The 19,251-nt window shown below is 37.7% G+C and overlaps 1 protein-coding gene across 3 annotated transcripts in view; it reads left to right on the forward strand.

Moving 5' to 3' along the window:
- The window catches only part of UNC5C (unc-5 netrin receptor C), a 353,514-nt gene that overhangs the window by 252,298 nt on the left and 81,965 nt on the right, over positions 1 to 19,251 (forward strand). For all 3 annotated transcript variants that reach the window (XM_029943063.1, XM_029943072.1, XM_029943081.1), the window contains exon 4: positions 4,869 to 4,972. In XM_029943063.1, the coding sequence (XP_029798923.1) occupies positions 4,869 to 4,972 (104 nt within the window). The remainder of the gene's footprint in view (positions 1 to 4,868; positions 4,973 to 19,251) is intronic.

The following is a 19,251-nucleotide window of genomic DNA, read 5'->3' on the forward strand; positions in this document are numbered from 1 at the left end:
CAAGAAGTATTTTATTCAACACAGGGAAACCTTTTTTCCCCTCAAACATGTATTTAAAATGTTAGCCTCGTCAGTCATTGTGGCCCTTTTACATAGCAAAAGACACTTTCCAAAGCATCCAGACATTTCTTTTTATTTTAGAAATGAGGAAAGGGAAAGGCACAGTCTTTAAACACCCAGTTAGCCTCCTTTCCTGTTTACCACGTTGCCAAAAAGCAGAGCTCATGTTTGTAGAATGCCATGAATTAGCATATTCTACATCATGAATAATTTGTAACCACAGTATTATTATTGTGCAAAAAAAAATTCCTTGAAAGCATCAAGATTCTACAATAGAAAGTAAGTTGTTGTATGTGCCCATGCATGTAGGTATTCTAAAAGACTTTCTTTGATTACTGTGTAAATGGTAAATAGAAATCCATATAGTTTCAAGTCTGATTCTACATCTGCTAATTGGATTTTGCTGTATGGATTTAGTAAGCCAATATTGATGCTCTTAAGTAAACATCTCTCAGAATGCATGCATATGACAAAGCTGGTTTTTCTTTTAATCGCCAGAATCAATGACTAAATTGGAGGTAGGCCAAGTTCTTTGCAAAAGCAATATAGGTTATAATGAAAGGATTTTATACTTATTTTAGTATCAGCCTTAGACCGAATGGAAAGAAAACAGAAACGTAGAATCCTAAAGGTCTTCCAAGGGCAGAAATTCATCTCTTTTCCTAACAGGAGTACCCACATTATTCTGAACTGTTCTGTTTTACATCTAATTCCTGGCTGACAAGTGTCCGCTTTTCATGCTTATTCATTCGTCACCCCTGTGTTCTCTCTGCCTGCAAGGCATCCAGCCTGCCTTCTATCACATCTCTGCAAATGATAAAGGATATGCTTACAATGTTACGCCCGTCCTCTTGCGGAGGCATCCAGAAGTGAGCAGCTGCACTTCTGGACAACCACCATATATTCTATGTTCATCACACCACCTGAGAGCTAGAAAAGAGGGTTTATGGCAGAAATTAAAAGGATTTTGCAGGAAGAAGTATTGCCTCTTCGGGGGGTTAAATGTGAGATCACTTGAGAAATTACATAAAATTTATATGGAGTTTAAAGCCAAGCCATTAAAACAAAATAATTACAAGGTATTCAATGACGGCTCAGTTAACCTGTCTTCTCAAAGTGCGTGCCTCTGATGTGTGGTCACCATTCTCAGGAAACAAGAATCCTCGAAAGAAGTGCCTTCATATGGCAGGAATTTGAAAATCATGCCCAAAACAACACTATATCCTAAGAATTAGAGCATGCTCCATTCAAACCCATCACCTCTTAATGATGCTGCTGACTTCTATCACCATTCAATTTTTACAAAAGAGCAGTGGATTCTCATGATGGCCATATTACCAGTTCCTGAGCACCCCTCAACCCAGATTGGCTTTCATTCACCCTTCGCACATAAATGTCCCAAACCAGTGGCTTCTTCACCTTCTGAGTCTTTCCCTGCATTTGTGCTGTAGGCTTTTCATCTCATTAAAACTTTATTCTCCTTTTGGTTCCTTTGACACAGGTTTATTTGGTTTCTCTCTTGCCTCTTTGTTCATGCCATGTCCTTTTGCTGGCAGCCTTTTCTCTTGAATGTTGGTCTTCTGTGTCTTAAATACTCAGTGTTTCTCCTGGTGATGTCATCTATTTCCCATACTTCAGTCGTCTCCTGGACAACAAAGCACAAATCTCTTACAAGGAGGTTTTTTATAAGTTCTAGGCCAGCGGGTCTCAACCTGGGGTGGATTTTGCCTATTGGGGACATTAAGCATCTGTCTGTCTTGGGGCATTTATTTTGCCACAGCTGGAAGGGATGTTCTTGGCTTTTAGTAGGTGACACCCAAGGATGCTGCTAAGTATCTTGCTATACACAGGCAGTCTGACAACAACAGAGAATTATCCAGTCCCAAATGTCAGTAGTACAGAGTCTGAGAAAACATGATCTGGATTTATTGTACTTTCCATTCGAATACTTGTATACACCAAACTGAACCTGTACCCAATACATCGCTATCTTTCTCTTCACTTTCCTAATTCTGTACTATTTCATCTACTGCTGGTACCATTTTAACAATTACAATAGCTAAGAATGTACTATTATTCTTGCCTCCTGGCACTCTCCAAATACCTAGGTCTTCTGAAGTGTATGATCTTTTTTATTTCTAGAATCTGATTCCTCCTCCTCCTCCTCCTGCTTCCTCCTCCTCCTCACTATCACTAGCTGAGTTCAAGACCCCATCTTTCCTCCTCATATACTCAGATGGGTTCCTAACTATCTTCTGTCTCTTTACCACCTCAATCCATCCGTCACAATGAGGGGAGTATGATATCTGATCTCCCGCCTTTGCTTAAAAGCTTTTGAGGGTTTGCCATTCCTTAGCATGGCAGAAAGTAGATCTCAGCTTACCTTTTTAGTCTTGACTCTTTATCTTATGCATTATCATCTTAAGCACTTTAGCAAGTGTTTACCAAAGAATATACTACTAAATATTAAAATAATTTGTTTTCACTATTTGGATACATATGTGCCTCACTGTTTTTCTTAGCCCTCATTTTGTGATATGCTGATTAATTTAATCAAGAGTGAGTCAATAGGTTCTTTAATTTGAAAACTAATTCCAGTCATTATTTCTTCACCCTACCCCACATCAGATGGGAGTTTTTCAGAATGATTTTTTTCATAAACAAGATATATCTTGTCAAAATCATTTTGTCCTATAAAAGTTGTTCATTGCTGTTATTATTTTCATTAGTGTTTGGCATTTTGCCAAAATTTTTGTTTTAATGCAGGTTCAAAACAAGGAGAAACTACTACGTAAGAAAAGAAAGAGTTAATAAAAAAAGATAAAAAAGACAAGAGTAACAAGTTTTTAAAGTTTGTGCCAGAAGGACACAGATTAACCAAAAGAAGTGTGAAAGGGATGTCTGTAATAGCAAAATATATACAAATCAAGGCCCAGAAGGTTCTAATGTAGCACTGATTACTTTGCCGTAAGGTTGTCAGTAATTTGATAAATATGTTTCTTACATGTAAAATAAAGACATGACTTTCATATGTCTATGACTTTGAATTCTAATAACTCTGTGGACTTTAAGTGTTTATTTTTGCATTATACTCAATTTCTTGATCATCAAATCGGAAGTGGCCTTCTTACAGAAACTTTGTCCCTCTTTGGAGAGTCTCTTGCCTTAACCTCAATTTGCATATATCCATAATTTTCTTACAACTCCTAAGCTTTTGAAGATTGTCTTATGCCAGGAAATTCAACAAATGGCAAGTATGTAATAATGGATTTTTTTTCTCTGTCCATGATTCCAGATGGTGCTTTCTCATAGCTCCTTGAAAGACATTAGGGATATACCTCCAGAGTCTCTGGGTTTCTACCTATAGTTCAGTAGGCTAAAATGGTACTTTTAGATTCTTAATCTATATCAAAGACATGGCATGGAAGGAGAGAAGCAAATTAACTAGATAAAATTCCAATAACTTTTCATTGGAATGAGCTCGAACTGTATGTGTGTGAAATAAAATGTTTAGTTGATGTTTTGTTTATTGAAAAGTTTCTTCAAAGCTCTGTGGCTGATTCATCTTTTTTTTAACTTTGGTGTTTTAAATGGTAAACTGATTTTTTTTAATTTATAGTGTGTTTTTTTTAAATGTTTATTGATTTTTGAGAGGGCACACACCTGCATGCATGTGGGGGAAGGGCAGAGGGAGACAGGGCAAGAGAGAATCCCAAGCAGGCTCCATGCTGTCAGCACAGAGCCTGATGCGGGGCTCAATGATTTCACAAACCAGGAGATCATGACCTGAGCCAAAACCAAGAGTCAGACACTAACCAACTAAGCTACCCAGGCACCCTAAAATGACAAACTGATTTCTAACATGTTTATGTCTACCTATAACAATTTTTAAAAGTCTACCACATATTGTAGCAACTATAACTATATAAATATGTAATTAGGCAGTTGACATATTTAGGTAGACATGACTAATCTTCTAATTGAAGGATGGCTACCTAATTACATATTGAGAGATTTCTAGATTCATACCCATAGTTACTCTTTTCCTTGCCTTGTGCTTGAGACACCTCAAGAAACTATATTCATTTCAGGATTCCAGTGTTCTGTTTTCCCCTCTGAAACAAAAACTTCCTATTGAGTTATTGTTGAAAAGATCTCAGAGTTATTACAACTTCCATAGTATCAATTATGAAGAGAAAAATATATACATAATAGACTGAGTTGTGTTAGAATCATGACAATGGGACTTTTTGATAAAAAATGTGATTACCATATTTGATTATCAAAAATTACTAAGGAAATGCAATTTATCGGTGTCACTGATTTTTAAAATTAGGTTGTCCAAAGCATTCCATTAAAGATTAAAGTAGGGGCACCTGGGTGGCTCAGTTGGTTAAGCGTCTGGCTTTGGCTCAGGTCATGATCTCACGGTTTGTGGGTTCAAGCCCCGCATCGGGCTCTGTGCTGACAACTAGCTTAGAGCCTGGAACCTGTCTTCAGATTCTGTGTTTCCTCTCTGACCTTCCACTGCTCATGCTGTCTCTCTCTGTCTCTCAAAAAAAAAAAAAACAATTAAAAGAAAACAAAACAAAAGATTAAAGTAGAAACAGTTAATAGCCTCTGAATTTCATGTTTTCCACCACACAATATATAATAACCCAGATTATAGTATAGTACTAACAACATGAGGTTAAAAAAATACAAAGACACATAACATACTAAACTGGAACATTTTTATAGCATTTTCCATAAGCGAATAAATGTTAATTATTAGTTTTGTCATGTATTTTATTACCTGTGCTTTCCAGATCTACGGAAGACATTTGAGCAGGAGCCCCTCGGAAAGGAAGTATCCTTGGAGCAGGAAGTCTTGCTCCAGTGTAGACCACCTGAAGGGATCCCAGTGGCTGAAGTGAGTAACAGCAATTCTTTGCATTTAGCAACTGGTACTTAGTTATTCTAATGGAGGCCTAATCCATGGCTAATGGTGCAGTGAATTAGGGTATGGCATGATGAATGGTTGGTAATGGAGTCCTAACTGCCTGCTGCTGGCAAAATAGATTGATTGGGAACTGATTAATGACTTGGGAGTCAATTAGAATGCCCCACTGGACAAAGCCACAGGCAGCTTGGTTTAATTTTGTCATTCTCTTTCAAGAAATCAGAAACATCGCTTTATTTTATCTGGCACTTATCATATAGAGAGGTGATAAGACTTAATAAAGTACCATCGGTTTTATTATTGTTCTTGATAATATGCAAAAAAAAATGTAAGAGAGGGTGTCTGTGTGTGTGTGCCTGTGAGCCTGTGCACCCCACATATATATTTCCTGTTCCATGATATAATCTAAAGGCCATATCTATACACCATGAATAAAAACATGTTTGAGAAATAACAAGTGTCAATTATTTCCTACCATGAGCTTTCCACCAAGCTCTTCTTTCTTCTTTTTTTTTTTTTACTAAAACAAAGCCTGTTGACTGTTAATAGAGTACTATGAATAAGATACATACCATGTTTTTCATTAGCACCAAATCATAGTGTCCTTTGAAAATGCCTGTTTGCAGGGGGTAACCCTACATGGCCACAAGGGAGTGCCTTGCGCTCCTTGAGACATTGACCATCACAGAGCATCCTTGTTGAGGAAAATTGTCTAATACTGTACCTTTCATTTGTTAACAAATAACTCTAAGCTCTCAAAAATGTTACCTTTTATGATTATTAGGAGACATCCTAATGGGCATCGAACACTATTGCTCTAGCTAATTGGGCATTCTGTGGGCCTGGGAACACATTCAGTCTGACAAGTGACATACATAGGTGCCAATCTGTTGGTCTTCATTAACCTCCCAACTACATTGAGTTCTTTGGAATTATTATTCTTTTATTGAAAAAGGGCAATTTGGGCCCGAATATGAGCCAGCTAATTTATTTCTTTTTGTAAAAATAAGCCTTGAATTCTCTTTATCTGTGAAATAACAAAACAATATTATCGACACAATATAGTTCAAAAAGTGTTTCATAGTTAATTATGTACTTACTGTTAGCTTTCTTGTAGTTTTTCAGACTTTTGAAGGTTGAAGCAAAGGTGGGAGCCCCCTCAGCTGATCTCACCACCACAGGATTAACATCCGATTGCTCTTTCCAAATTATTATAAATAGTAAATTCAGAAATGTAAGCAAGGATTTTAGAAAAGAGCTCCATTTTTTTTCTCTCACAGCCATTTATATCCATGTGTCAATGCAAAGACTCAAAGTAGTGCTCTTAATGAAAGCTTTTATTTTACATTGCAAGGAGAGAACTATATTTTGCTTTGTTACTGGCATTTCATGGCACTTTCTAGCACTGCATCAGAGACTTTACATAATTATAGCTGTTTATCCAACCACATCAAAACCTTATCTTCCAACACTGATGCATAATCTGTGATGAAAGGAGGCAGATCTTCTCTATTCAGTATTTTATTTCACTTATTGTAATAGTTCATCTGTCTCCTTAATTGTATTTTTAAAATTTGAATTCAGACTTCCATTAAACTACCTTAAAGAACTAAGCATGTCCTGAATAACATGGGTGTCCACAGCCTCATTTTTACCCAGTGCTTCCTACAGATTGGTGGTCCTTGCCAAGATGTTCAGTGAGGAAAGCCTAGTAATTTTTTCTTTTTTTCTTTTTTTTTTTTTTTTAGTCGCTCCAACAAAGTGATTCACTTTGTCAAGGAGTAAAGATTCATGACTGAAAACTAATTGGCTGTGAATTTTATTTGTATCATCAGTGAGGAAGAGACCAATTAACACTTGGCAAGCTCAAAAATCATATACCCATTTGACATTCAAAGAACTATATTTAATGCATTTTTTTCCATTTTTTTTTGAAGTCAGAAGAGACATCAAACAGTCCTGCTCAAGAGCAGGCTAATGAACTCCCAGGTAGATATTTTCCAACACCCATAGAATCACCAAGATTAGAAAGCTAATAAATACCTTAATGGGACACATTACAACAGTCATTTGCTTAAGAGGAGCAGATAAGTGAAAAAATGAAAGGAATGAAATGTAACCTGGTGAATTAAAACATTATAAGATTATTTTGATTATATGATAAATGAATTTATTATTTAATATTTAAATTTTTTGAAGACTAAAAGCATAAATATAGCTTAGAATGAAATACTGATCTTACAGATCAAACTCTTGCATTTTACCATAAATAAAATCAAACATGAAGGTATACTGACAAGGATTTGTGCTTCTTTTGTGTCCAAGGCAAGTGATTCTAAAAAAGTCCAATAGTAAATGCTCAGTGGATACATGACTTGATCGATTCAGTTGATCTTTGTTTTATAAGTATGTGTCTAGCTCCAATGAAGAAGTAGTCAGGTACATTCTTTGCAGAACGTGAGGAAACAATTTTCTTCCTTCCCATACAAGTCAATAAATTTCTAAAGAACTCTACCAATCTATTTTTTGAGAGAGAGAGAGAGAGAGAGAGGGAGAGAATGAGAAGGGAAGGGACAAAGAGAGACAGAGACAGAATCCAAACAAGGCTCCAGGCTCTGAGCTGTCAGCACAGAGCCCAACGTGGGGCTCAAACCCATGAATGTGAGATGATGACCTGAGCCAAAGTTAGATACTTAACCAACTGAGTCACCCAGGTGCCTCAAGGACTCTACCAATCTTAAATTACAGTGGTATCACTTTTGATGCAAATAACAACAGAGGCATGTCTGAGGTCATAAATAACATTTAATATAATCCTTTATTTTGGCTTTGGTCTCTATTATAAAATATTGAAATAACTTCCTCTTAGAACTCTAAGTATAACCATTTTAACTTTTCAACTTTGGGCAAGGTGTTTCAAATCTCTGTGTATATCTTATATGTTTTCTGAATTATAAAATGGAGATAATAATAATAGTGTCTATCCAGAATGTAGTTTTGGAGTTTAAATGAGATGATACACGTAAATTGCTTAGAATATGTAGAAAGCTAAAGAAACATCAGCCATTTTTAGTACTATTATTGTATCACCATTTATTGATTTACAGAAGACTAAATTCAAGCTCTTGAATTCAGAATAGGCACTAAGCACATTGTACCTGTGCTGGGTGCTGTGGGCCGCACAGACATGAAGCTTCTGTCTTATGAAAAATCACCAATGTGCCCTCCTGTGTTCTCTAGCCAGGGCTTTGTTGAGAATCCATAAAAACTGCAAATGAAGATCCCATTGTAAGCCTCAAACAAGGAAAAGCCCTCATGTATATAAATATCTACTTCATGAATGGCTTGTTAATGTAACTATCAACAGCAAGTCATGACATGCTGCTGTCCTTTCTCTAATTTTTGAAGGTCCTGGTGTTCACTTGGTCATTATGATCCTAAGACATTAGATCAGCCTGCATATTTTATTTCAAAGAGGACATTTGGGCTGAGGCTACTTTTGGTAGTTCTCCTTTTCAGGACCAAAGGAAAGGGAGTGACAAAGTTTCAGAGGAGGAAGAGGCCAATCTAGATTTCTTATCCTCCATCTCTCCAAGTGGTGACCCTTTGGGTAAGAAACATTATGTTGTGGGCACCCCAGGATAAAGCACATGGGTTCCAGAGCTCTTAAGCTTGGCTCTCCCTCCTCTTGTCTCCTTGCCAACTCCTTTCTTTAAATTTGTTTTATTTAAGATATTTAACAACTCTATGACTTCCTTAGCCCTGGGGCAGAATCTGAAAGCTTTGTGCTGTGTCAGGTATAAACCCTTCAGCTGCTGAATCACAGGGTGGTCCAGGGAGCCATCCAGTCTTGGGATGGAGAAGGGGAGCGCTCAGTCATTTAGCAGCACATATAGAATTATTTCAGCCATACCATAACACCTGGTATGGATGAACCAATGTGATTGGCTCCTATGTACAATGATTTTTTATAGCTCCAACTACTACTTATGTTGAAATGTATCTGTTTACTCCTCTGCCTGCCTGACTAAACTGTGAAGAAATAAGGAGCAAAAAGGGGGTTTGCTCATGTTTTATCTCTAATACCCAGAGACTGAACCTACTTAGCAGATTCTCTAACTATATTTAATTAAATGAAGGAAAGAGTCCCTGTTGGGTATGGCTATACTTGTCACCACTGAGGTTGCAGCCCTATTGAGAGAACTCAGTGTGGGGTGAGGGGATTCATTAGTCTGAAGCTTGAGAGCAAAGTTCCAACCCACAACGACTGGAAGGAAAAAAAGGGGGGCCATTGGGAGTTCCTTAGGTTCAAGGAGTGTAGGGCAGATTAATAATAATCATATTACAATTAAGAGTAGACCACATGGGAGAAAGAAAAACAACCACCAGAAGCAGTCTAAAATGGTGTTGCCCACTATGTTAGTGGTCCTTGTTAGGACCACGCCAAAAATACAATGTTTTTGTTACATTTCTGGAAGGGCATTTTGCCTCCCTTTCAATAGACAGGCCTCCCTACCCCCTAAACCAGCCTGAAAATTAATACACTGATGCAGGGCGCTGGGTGCTCCAGCAGTATAATAGCAGCACTCCATAAAATGAATCCCTCTTTGCTCATCTTAGTTTATGCCTCCAAAATGCTGTGTCACATGGTGAGCCAGAAATAGAGATACTGTATTTCATCAGAGTATCTCTTTTGGAGGGTTCTGGGATCAAAACATCAATGGATACAAGATTTGTTGGCATGGCGGAAGGAGCAAAACTGAATTTTTCACTAAAACCCGTGATTTGTATCACCTTTAACAAGGGGATAATTGCTTCTCTAATTATAATTGAGCCATTTCTCATAGGAGTTTAATTGGAGGCACAGAGCACGATGTTCAACTTATTGACCCAGTTTTGCTTAGAAGCCGTCCTCTATTTATCAACATTTGCATCTCTAATTAGCAAGTGGGGAAATATGGGTTGAAGTGCAGAAGAATAGTTTATTTGGCTGAGCTTAGTCTTGATAAGCAGGGAACGGACTTTTTTTTTTTAAAGTGAATACTACCGGGGCAGAAAGTGGCTGGCAGCTAGTGGCTCTGCCAAATGTGCAGCATCAGGTGGCTCTCCATCTAATTGATTATTAATATGGCTGCCGAACATTTTGTTTCATGAGAGGCACGCGTGTTTCACTGCCATCCCCTCATAATTGGAACTTCATGTTGATGCCTTTCCGTGCAGGTGCATTGTCTTCCAAGCTGCGCTTTATATTCTTTGCAGGCGAAAGGGAGAAAAGAAGAGTTTGAATACGAATTTGGGAAGACTTACTGCTGTCAGCACCCACTAATATCTGTTGGAGTTTTCTCCTCGCATGTGTGTAGCAACAAGAAGGCGTTTTTATTACTAGCTGATTATCAGCCTTGCAAGCAGTTTTGCACAAGTATGAGGTTCCCTGGCCACTAAGCAGCTTGCAAGCTTTGCATTGGTTCAATCTACAGTTGCCAGCGTCACCTCTTTATTATGGTTACCCCATATGTTTCTCTTTCAATATCTGCCTCTAATAGTTATACACAGAGCTGACCACAAGCCCAGATAACCAGGTAAACCAAGTTAAAAATAATAATAACATTAAATGATGCCAAAATTCATTTTAAAAAACAGTAAGAAATTATAAACCTTTTTCGGACTTGTAATAGATGTGGTTTGACTTGATGCAAATACATAAGGGTTCCTTTGAGCTCTAGCACAGCATGCAGCTTTTAGTTTTTATTTTATTTTTTATGTCTTTATTATTTTATTTTGAGAGACAGAGACAGAGAGCGAGCAGGGGAGGCTCAGAGAGAGAGGCAGACACTGAATCTGAAGCAGGCTCCAGGCTCCCAGCTGTCAGCACAGAGCCCGATGCCGGGCTGGAACTTATGGACTGTGAGATCATGACCTGAGCCAAAGTCGGACACTTAACCACCCAGGCGCCCCAACAGCTTTTAGTTTTTAATCATTAATTCCTTGATTCAAAAATATTTATTGTCTCCTGACCGTGTGCTGGATACCCTTCTAGTTGCAAAAGATACAAGTCAGCCAAAGTCCCTAATGGGTTAAAAGAAAACAAAAAGATGACTAAACAAGAATAGAAATAAATGACCAAGGAATTGTCAGATAATTGCAAGTTAAAAGAAGTAAGAAAAGGTCATATTTGAGAGGTTGATGGTTATGTGGATTGGAAGTCACTTCAAAGGCCAAGGAGAATCTATCTGCGGAGGTACTATATGAGCTGTGATGACAGGATAGAGCCAGTCTTAAAAAGATTTGAATCAGGCAGTTCCATATAGGGGGAGCAAACTACCCTCAGCAGGAGTTGATGTGTCTTTAGATTTAAAGAGGCCAGTGTAGGGGCGCCTGGGTGGCACAGTTCGTTAAGCATCCGATTTCAGCTCAGGGCATGATCTCACAGTTCGTGAGTTCAAGCCCCTCATTGGGCTCTGTGCTGACAGCTCAGAGCCTGGAACCTGCTTCGGATTCTATGTCTCTCTTTCTCTGCGCCACCCCACTCACACTCTGTCTGTCTGTCTGTCTCTCTCTCAAAATTAAATAAAACATTAAAAAAATAAATTAAAAAGAAAGAGGCCAGTGCCTTAGAGGCACAGTCAAGCCCCGAGGAGGGCTTTGTGGACTTACAGGAGGATGAGTCTGTGGACTTATAGACATGGAAAGTAGTTTAGACCAATCTCTGAATGGATGAAAACCACTGGAGATTTTCAGTAAAGAATTGTCATGTTCTGGTATGCATGCCTTTCAAAGATCATTCTTGCTGCTGCGTGGAAAACAGACTTTGGTATTGTCAGAATGGAAGCAGGGATCCATTAAGCAGACCTTGCCTGAACCTAAGCAAGAGAAAATGGTTGCTTGCTTTAGGGTAGAAGTAAAAGAGGTGGAGGGAGATGAGAAATAAAGGACATATTTTAATTTCTGTGGGAATAAAAAATTCTTTTAGGGGGGGGATAAAAATTTCTGAACATGATTTTTAAATTTGCTCTTATTAAGTGAATAAGACCTAGAAAAGATTTGGTCTTTCAGGAGAAAGTAAAATCATCCAGGCTAAGCTGCAGCTGTTTTCAAACACAACCTCTTTCTTAGTGGCAACAGATAATGACCTAGCCTGCATCTCTAATCACAGGTCAAGATGATCTTTTATTTCTGTTACCCTTGTTTGTTAAGAAAAGGATATCTGTTTCTCCAGAAAGTTCTCTTGTTTTGGAATTTCAGCAATTGTCTCTATATGTCTATAGGTGCTTTTCACTGCACATTTACAGGGGGTGACAAAATGGCAGTCCTGGAGAGCAGAAAGCTCATACATTCTTTTTTTTTAATTCTTAAATGTTTATTATTTATTTTTGAGAGAGAAAAGGAGAGAGAGAGAGAGAGAATACAAATGGGGAGGGGGCAGAGAGGGAGACACAGAATCCCAAGCAGTCTTCAAGCTCCGGGCTGTCAGCACAGAACCCAACACAGGGCTTGAACCCACGAACCTTGAGATCATGACCTGAGCCAAGTCAGACACTTAACCGACTGAGCCACTGAGGCACCCCAAAAGTCCATCCTTTTTAAAGGTGGCCAGACTTAGCAAGAGTCCCATTCTTACTTGGTTAATAAGAAATACTGAGTGTTCCTTATCCTGAAAGGCAAGTTTGTGGTAAAGAATCATTAGGAACTAACCAATGACTAGTCAAGGCATAGTAGCTTTGCCCTAAAAAAATTAGCATTTTAAGGACATTTCAGTGCTATTTTGCTCCCTTGGAAGATATTAGATATTCTACTCTGGGCATTGGGTGGTTGTCGCTATTAGTTGATTTAAAAGTTCATTAGGTTAGTGTTCTTTCATCTTCTCATAGTTGAACTTAGGATTTAGGAATGGAAGTTTTCAGATTTCAAGACAAGTTTGCCTCCGCAGTATGGTCTGTGTACATTCAGCTCTCAAAAGCAATAAGCCAGACATATGTGCAATTAAGGGAGTGTTTCCTCAATAGGAAAACAAATTCCTTTCTTAGCAAATTTCTTCCCTTTGCAGAAGTTACAACTGAGCAAAATGTCACTACATTTTCCACTTGTTTTTTTTTTTACAATTGTCTAGAGATATAATTTCAACATGCTTGAAGAACAACAGTTTCTAAAGAATAAAAACACACATACTTTCACAATCCTATTGAATGTACAGAGTATTTTGGACAATAGTCGATGTGAGTAAGTATCTTATTTGATTGCAAATCTGACAAGGAATGAATGCATAAATAAAGCAGCCTTCTATTCTTGACAAGAGAGAAAGTCTGGAACAATGTCTCCACAATAGCTGTGGGGGAGGTGTGGGTGAAGGGAGAAAGCTCTCCTCCTTTTACGTCTTTTTTTTTTTAATGGCCTCTTGCTTTTTGTATTTTAAGACACTTTTTGTGCACAACTGTTATGGATAAAGAACATTTGTTTGCATTCTATAATGAAGATGCTCTTAGTCATATGAAGTACTTACAAGAGATGGTGAGAAAGTGTTGCCAGGGTAAGAAATCAGAAGAACGTAATTCTGGGATTGCAAACTCTGGAGCAATTGGACCCAAATTGTACGTGGTAAAAGTCTCCATTGGGCTATTAGCTATAGTCATCCTTTAGAATCGTCTAGGCCTGACTATTTAAAGTGTGATATATAGATTGTCTATATTGACATGACCTGGGAACTCATAGAAAGGCAGAATTTCAAGCCCTACCCCAGGCCACTTAATCTGAATCTGCATTTTAGCAAGCACATCAGAACCAGTCTGCAGTGCTGGTTCTCAGGTGAGGATGCAGGTTGGGATCGCCTGGGAGTTGGTACATTGTCTAGCCAGGCTGTAAGAGTTTTAATAGCTCCCCAGGTGATTCTGCAGCCCAACAAAGTTGGATAATCACTGGTCTAAAGAGCAAGGTTAAAACAAACAAATACGGGAAAACCTTCAAACCTGTCACTTCTAAACCAGTCAGTGAAACTTGGCAGACTCCCAGCTTCTAGCTAATGCTCCTTCTAGAAGCTTGGCTTGGCTCAGTGTGCATTTGATAATCACCCCATAATTGCTTTTCCCATTTGTTTGATTAATGTACCTGCATCCAGCGACTCCGGGATGAATCTTCATTCTCTCAGGTGTACACACTCTTCTCAACTCTGTTGTGTCATTTCCAATCTCCGTGTTCTGACTCGAGGGGCCCCAGTTTGAGACCAACAAAGTAACCTTTCTGATAGATGGGAGTTTTTCTAGCTAATGGTTGCTAGAGTCACTTTTCATGTTGGGTGGCATGTGGCAGTTTCTCTCTGTTAATTAGAACAAATGTGCCAATTATGTTAATGTTTCTCCCGATACCAATCGGTGAATAATTAGACACAACACATCTGTCTTTCACAGGGGAGTAGAATAGGAGAGAAAACTGCAAGGTGCTTTGTTCTTTATTATTGACATATATGATCAGATGATTCCTTAACCAATCACATTGTTAACAAGTTCATGTATCTAAAGGGCAAAGGGTGCCAATAGCGTCTTGGGGAAAAGCTGAGCACCTCTCGTTAGCAATTTTCTCATCAAAATTCAACTATCTCCAAAAAGATCTCTGTAAACAATTTAAGTGACCCTTCCTTCTTTTTTTTTCCTTTAAATTTATTGCTCTATTTGGAAAAATGTAGTTATGTCATTTACCTGAACTACAAAAAGAAACAAGTTCTTAAGTAGAAGTATTTAAAAGACTCAAAAAGGATTTAGCTTTATCGATATAAAAGCTCACACTGAAAGAAATCACAAAACTCAGCCTACAGGATTGTGTTGAAGCTGTTGTAAAGATAGGTAAATCACCATCAGATTTATAATTTGTTATAGTTTCTGCTTATATGTCTCCACGTACCTTAACTTTGGAGCTTTCTGATTAATGGAAAAATTTCTTTGCTTCTATTGTTGTTGTTCTACTGGTGTTTGGGCTCCGTAGTTGGCACGGTTTTACAGAGATGGAGTTGTAGCCAGATTATCTCCTATTGCAAGCAATGCCTCTACCCTTGTGTTGATTTTGGCAGTATGAAGAAGAGACATATGAAACCAATCCATTAGTCTTTTTGAACATAGTCAAAGCATTTTCTAGATATGCTGTCACATAGAGCTTTCTGTTTAGATTAGAATATAAAGTGTATACACTCTGGCAAATATGGCTCATGTTCCTAATGTTTAATAAAATCAAGCTGTGTACTTTTATGATCTAAAGGTAAGACATCATTATTGTGATAAGATCTATATTACTATAGGTTCAAATATATTGTCACTATTTCTCTTTTAAAAATGGTTGGAAACGAAGAGTGGAATTTAGATTGTAATTTTTTTTCTTCTTCCTGTGGCACTGATTTGCTTAAACAAAACACAGGAACGACTGAGAGAAAACATTTAATGTACTTGGAAATAGTTGCAATTGCTAACAGTAGTTAGTGCCGGGTCTTCCTAAAAAGTCCCTGATGTGTGCGTCATCCTGGGATATGTTCTTTCTGCCCAGGGGCTTGGAAGGGACAAGGCAATAGGGAACAGGATATGGCTGTTGATTTATTTTTATTACATCATTTTGCCCAAATGTTTGTGTTTATTTTTTTAACAGTAAAATATGAACATAGTTATGTTTTACACAGTTTTAGTAGTAAGCCATGAAAAAAATTACCCAAGATAGTGTTGGAAAATAATTGTTTTATGTAAATGAACCCTCCACTTTATACACTCTTAACATTGGAAGTTTGGGGATCTGTCTTCGGTAGCTTAGCTTTTATGCTGCTTGTTTAGAAAGAGGGAAGGGAGTGAATAAAGGTGAGGAAAAGAGTTTGGGAAGTCAAGATTAAACTAGAGATTATAATTTATCCCCTATTTAATTATGAGTTACAAATGGGTAATTTATTGGGAATGTTAATCCACGTTTCTCTGTCTTTGCTGATGATATAAATCAAAACTTAAATTTAAACTGAAGAATAAAGTTTTAGGGGGAAGAATTTGAAACATGAGGTTGTTGAATGCTGAAATGGCTGTTCAGAAAAGGTTATGGACGCCTGAGCCATTGAAAAATGATCTCCATGTTTTGCTGCAAAACCTTTTTCCCCCCCTCACAGCACTTATATAGCCAATAGTTCTGAATTTTATAAAACATCTGTAACAGTAAAGCTATAAAACCGTGCATCAAGGAGCCATAAAAAAAAAGTTGATTCTTAAATCACACCACACACAGGAAGAGATGGCAGTTTTATACATCTTTTCTGGGAACACACAATATGGGGTCAATACGCTCCAGTCCTGAAACTTATAATCAAATTGGGAATCACTCATCTTCATTAATAAAATCCTGTTAGGGTTTTGAGAACTCTCTGCCAGACTGAAGGCATCGACAGAACCGAGAGATCTGACTGTTGGAGGGATTTCTAAACATTTTATCCTCTCTAGAAGGAACCAGTTCTCATATAGGAGAGCTAGAAATATGGTCTCTCCTCTGGTACATATGCTAGGAGGGATAGAGGCTGTAAATAAGGAGAAACTTTCCTCACGGGGAGAGTTTTATTAATGAAGACTCAGAAACCAGTACCAATAGCTCTCTATGCAGTGGAAAACTGAAAGATTTCTTGTAGGGTTTTTTTTTTCTGATTAGTATTATGAATATGAAGATATGTCCTTCTTTAGAAAAATTAATGTTTATTTAATTTTGAGAGAGAGAAAGAGAGACAGAGCATAAGCATGAGCATAAGCAGAGAGGGGCATAGAAAGAGGGAGACACAGAATCTGAAGCAGGTACCAGGCTCTGAGCTGTCAGCACAGAGCCTGAGGTGGGGCTTGAACCCACAAACTGCAAGATCATGACCTGAGCCGAAGTTGGACACTTAACCAACTGAGCCACCCAGATGCCCCTAAAGATATGTCCTTCTTAATAGAGAAAAAAACACTGAATCATCAACATTTAAAATACATTTACACAGATATAGTTCTGTTTGGGGTAAAGTCAGTGAAGAAGTAACTAAATTAAATTTATTGACTACCTCCCAATTCCAGGTGCCCTCCCTTCCATATCTCATTAAATCCTCCCACAGCCCTGGGAGGAAGGTCCTTCTCTCTGGACACATGAGAATCGTGCTTCTGGGAGCTTCCAGCCTGCACAAGGCTGCGAGCTTGGCAAGTGCCAGGGCCTGGCTACAGAACCAAGTCTGGCAGCTCCAAAGTCCGTGGCTTTTCCTATAACAAAAATTCGTTCTATTGACTGTACGTTTTGGAAATTTATTTCATTAAAATGACACAAATTATGTGTAGGCCTATTCGACTGATTTTGATGAGCTAATTGATAATATTCAAAGATGACTGTTGGGGAAAAGTCACTTATTTAAAAAGTATTACATCATCTCATAAGTTTTCCAAAGGTAGAATAAGCATGTTGATTTGTGTTGTTTTTCATTATTATCTATTCACACTTCACAAAAAAAATGAAAATTTTAGAATGTAAGTAAGAAATTAAACTCAAAGTTGAGATCTATTTTTTACGAATACCTCAGCAATTTTTAAGCGTATTTAATTTGGTGATGTTCAAGAATTTTTTTCCAAGCCATTTACCTAAAATAAAATTAATTGGTATCTTCTCTCTCTATATAGGTTCCCAGGTCACACTGGGTGTGGGGGTGGTTATCACAGTCCTGCTTTTAGTTCTGTGTCAAGCAGCATCTCTCAGTCCTTCAAAGTCATATTTAAGCTTCTAGAAATAAAACATGTATATGCATTGCTAAGAATCAATAGAATCCAATGTTGTGATTATCAGAAACTGTAAAAGTCATAATTATTCAACATTTTGTCTAAATTCTAGCACCTTCAATAATTCTCAGTGCATTGTTGCTATTCAATGGATACTCAATGCATAAGCTAATTTTAAGTAGATCCTACTAACTTTTCTTTTTCTGTGGAGTCAGGCCTTTGTTTCATCTCTCTGGATGTGGCTACATAACTCAATTAAGGGAATGCTTCCTTGCAAAAATTTTCCACTTACAGTAGTAGTTTTACTTTCTATATGGGCCCACATTCATGCCTCTGTTCATTTATTCATTCTTTCCTTTTTTCACCATGCTTAACCATGAAGACTTTATTTCTGCTTCACAAAGAATGACTTTTGTCATTGCTCTTCCTTCTACCTGGAACACCCTGGCTTAGGATGATTGGCTCTTTCTAGATATTCATGTTCTAAGACTTAGCTCTACTGAGAGGCCTTCCCTATCATCTCAAATGAAAGAGTCAACAAACTATAGCCTGCAGGCCAAATACAGCCAAAATAACAAGCAGTGTTTACATGCTTATTTACATATTGTCTATGTTCAACAGTACAGAGACCTTGGTCTACAGAGCCTGACATACCTTACTGTATGTCCCTTCACAGAAAATGTTTTCTGACTCTTGATCTAAAACACTGTATAACACTCATTTCCTCCCCTAGCCCTAAGGACCACTGAAACTATCCAGTTGTATTTATTTGTTTATATATTGTATTTTCTCTTGGGAATCACTTGGAGGGGAGACTTTGTTTTTTGGTTTATTGACACATCCCACATGTCAGAAATAGTTAAGTCACATAAGAGACACTCAACAAATATTCACTGGATAAACAATAAATTCATTTTGAATATCTCTGCTAGGGTACTGTACTAGATATTATGAACACAAAACTACACATATATATTCAGAGGTGTTCAAAAAGTATCAGTATTGGAGATATATACATATGAGTAATCATGCTCTCAAAAACTCCCAGGCACAAACTTTACACAGACTATTACAGTACAGGATGATAAATGGTTTGAAAAGATTGCTACAGGTGCACATAAAAGGAAGACAGACAAAAAGGGCTTCAAGATGAAAATGTCTTCCGAGGTGAATATTGAATAATTAGGAGAGTTCTCTCAGCAGAAGAAGAAGAGAAAGGCATTCTGGGTAAAGTGACAGAAAATACAGTGAGTTGCCACGTTAATGATGATCACGTATTAAGGAAACTTCAGGAAGTTCAGTACATCTGGAGAGTAGTATTAAGTGATCAAGGTGAAGGTAGAGCGGTAATTGAGGACAGCTTGTAAAGGATTTCATATGAAGTTTCCATTTTAACCTGGAAACAATGACACAGTGGAGAACAATTTAATTGAAGCTATAGTTTTTAGTAAGAATTGTTGGTATTAAATTAGCATCACACTACTTAAGAGCAGGGACAGAGAAGGGCCGGGTTTC

Source organism: Suricata suricatta, chromosome 1 (genome assembly GCF_006229205.1).
Source record: "Suricata suricatta isolate VVHF042 chromosome 1, meerkat_22Aug2017_6uvM2_HiC, whole genome shotgun sequence".
Lineage (NCBI taxonomy): Eukaryota > Metazoa > Chordata > Mammalia > Carnivora > Herpestidae > Suricata > Suricata suricatta.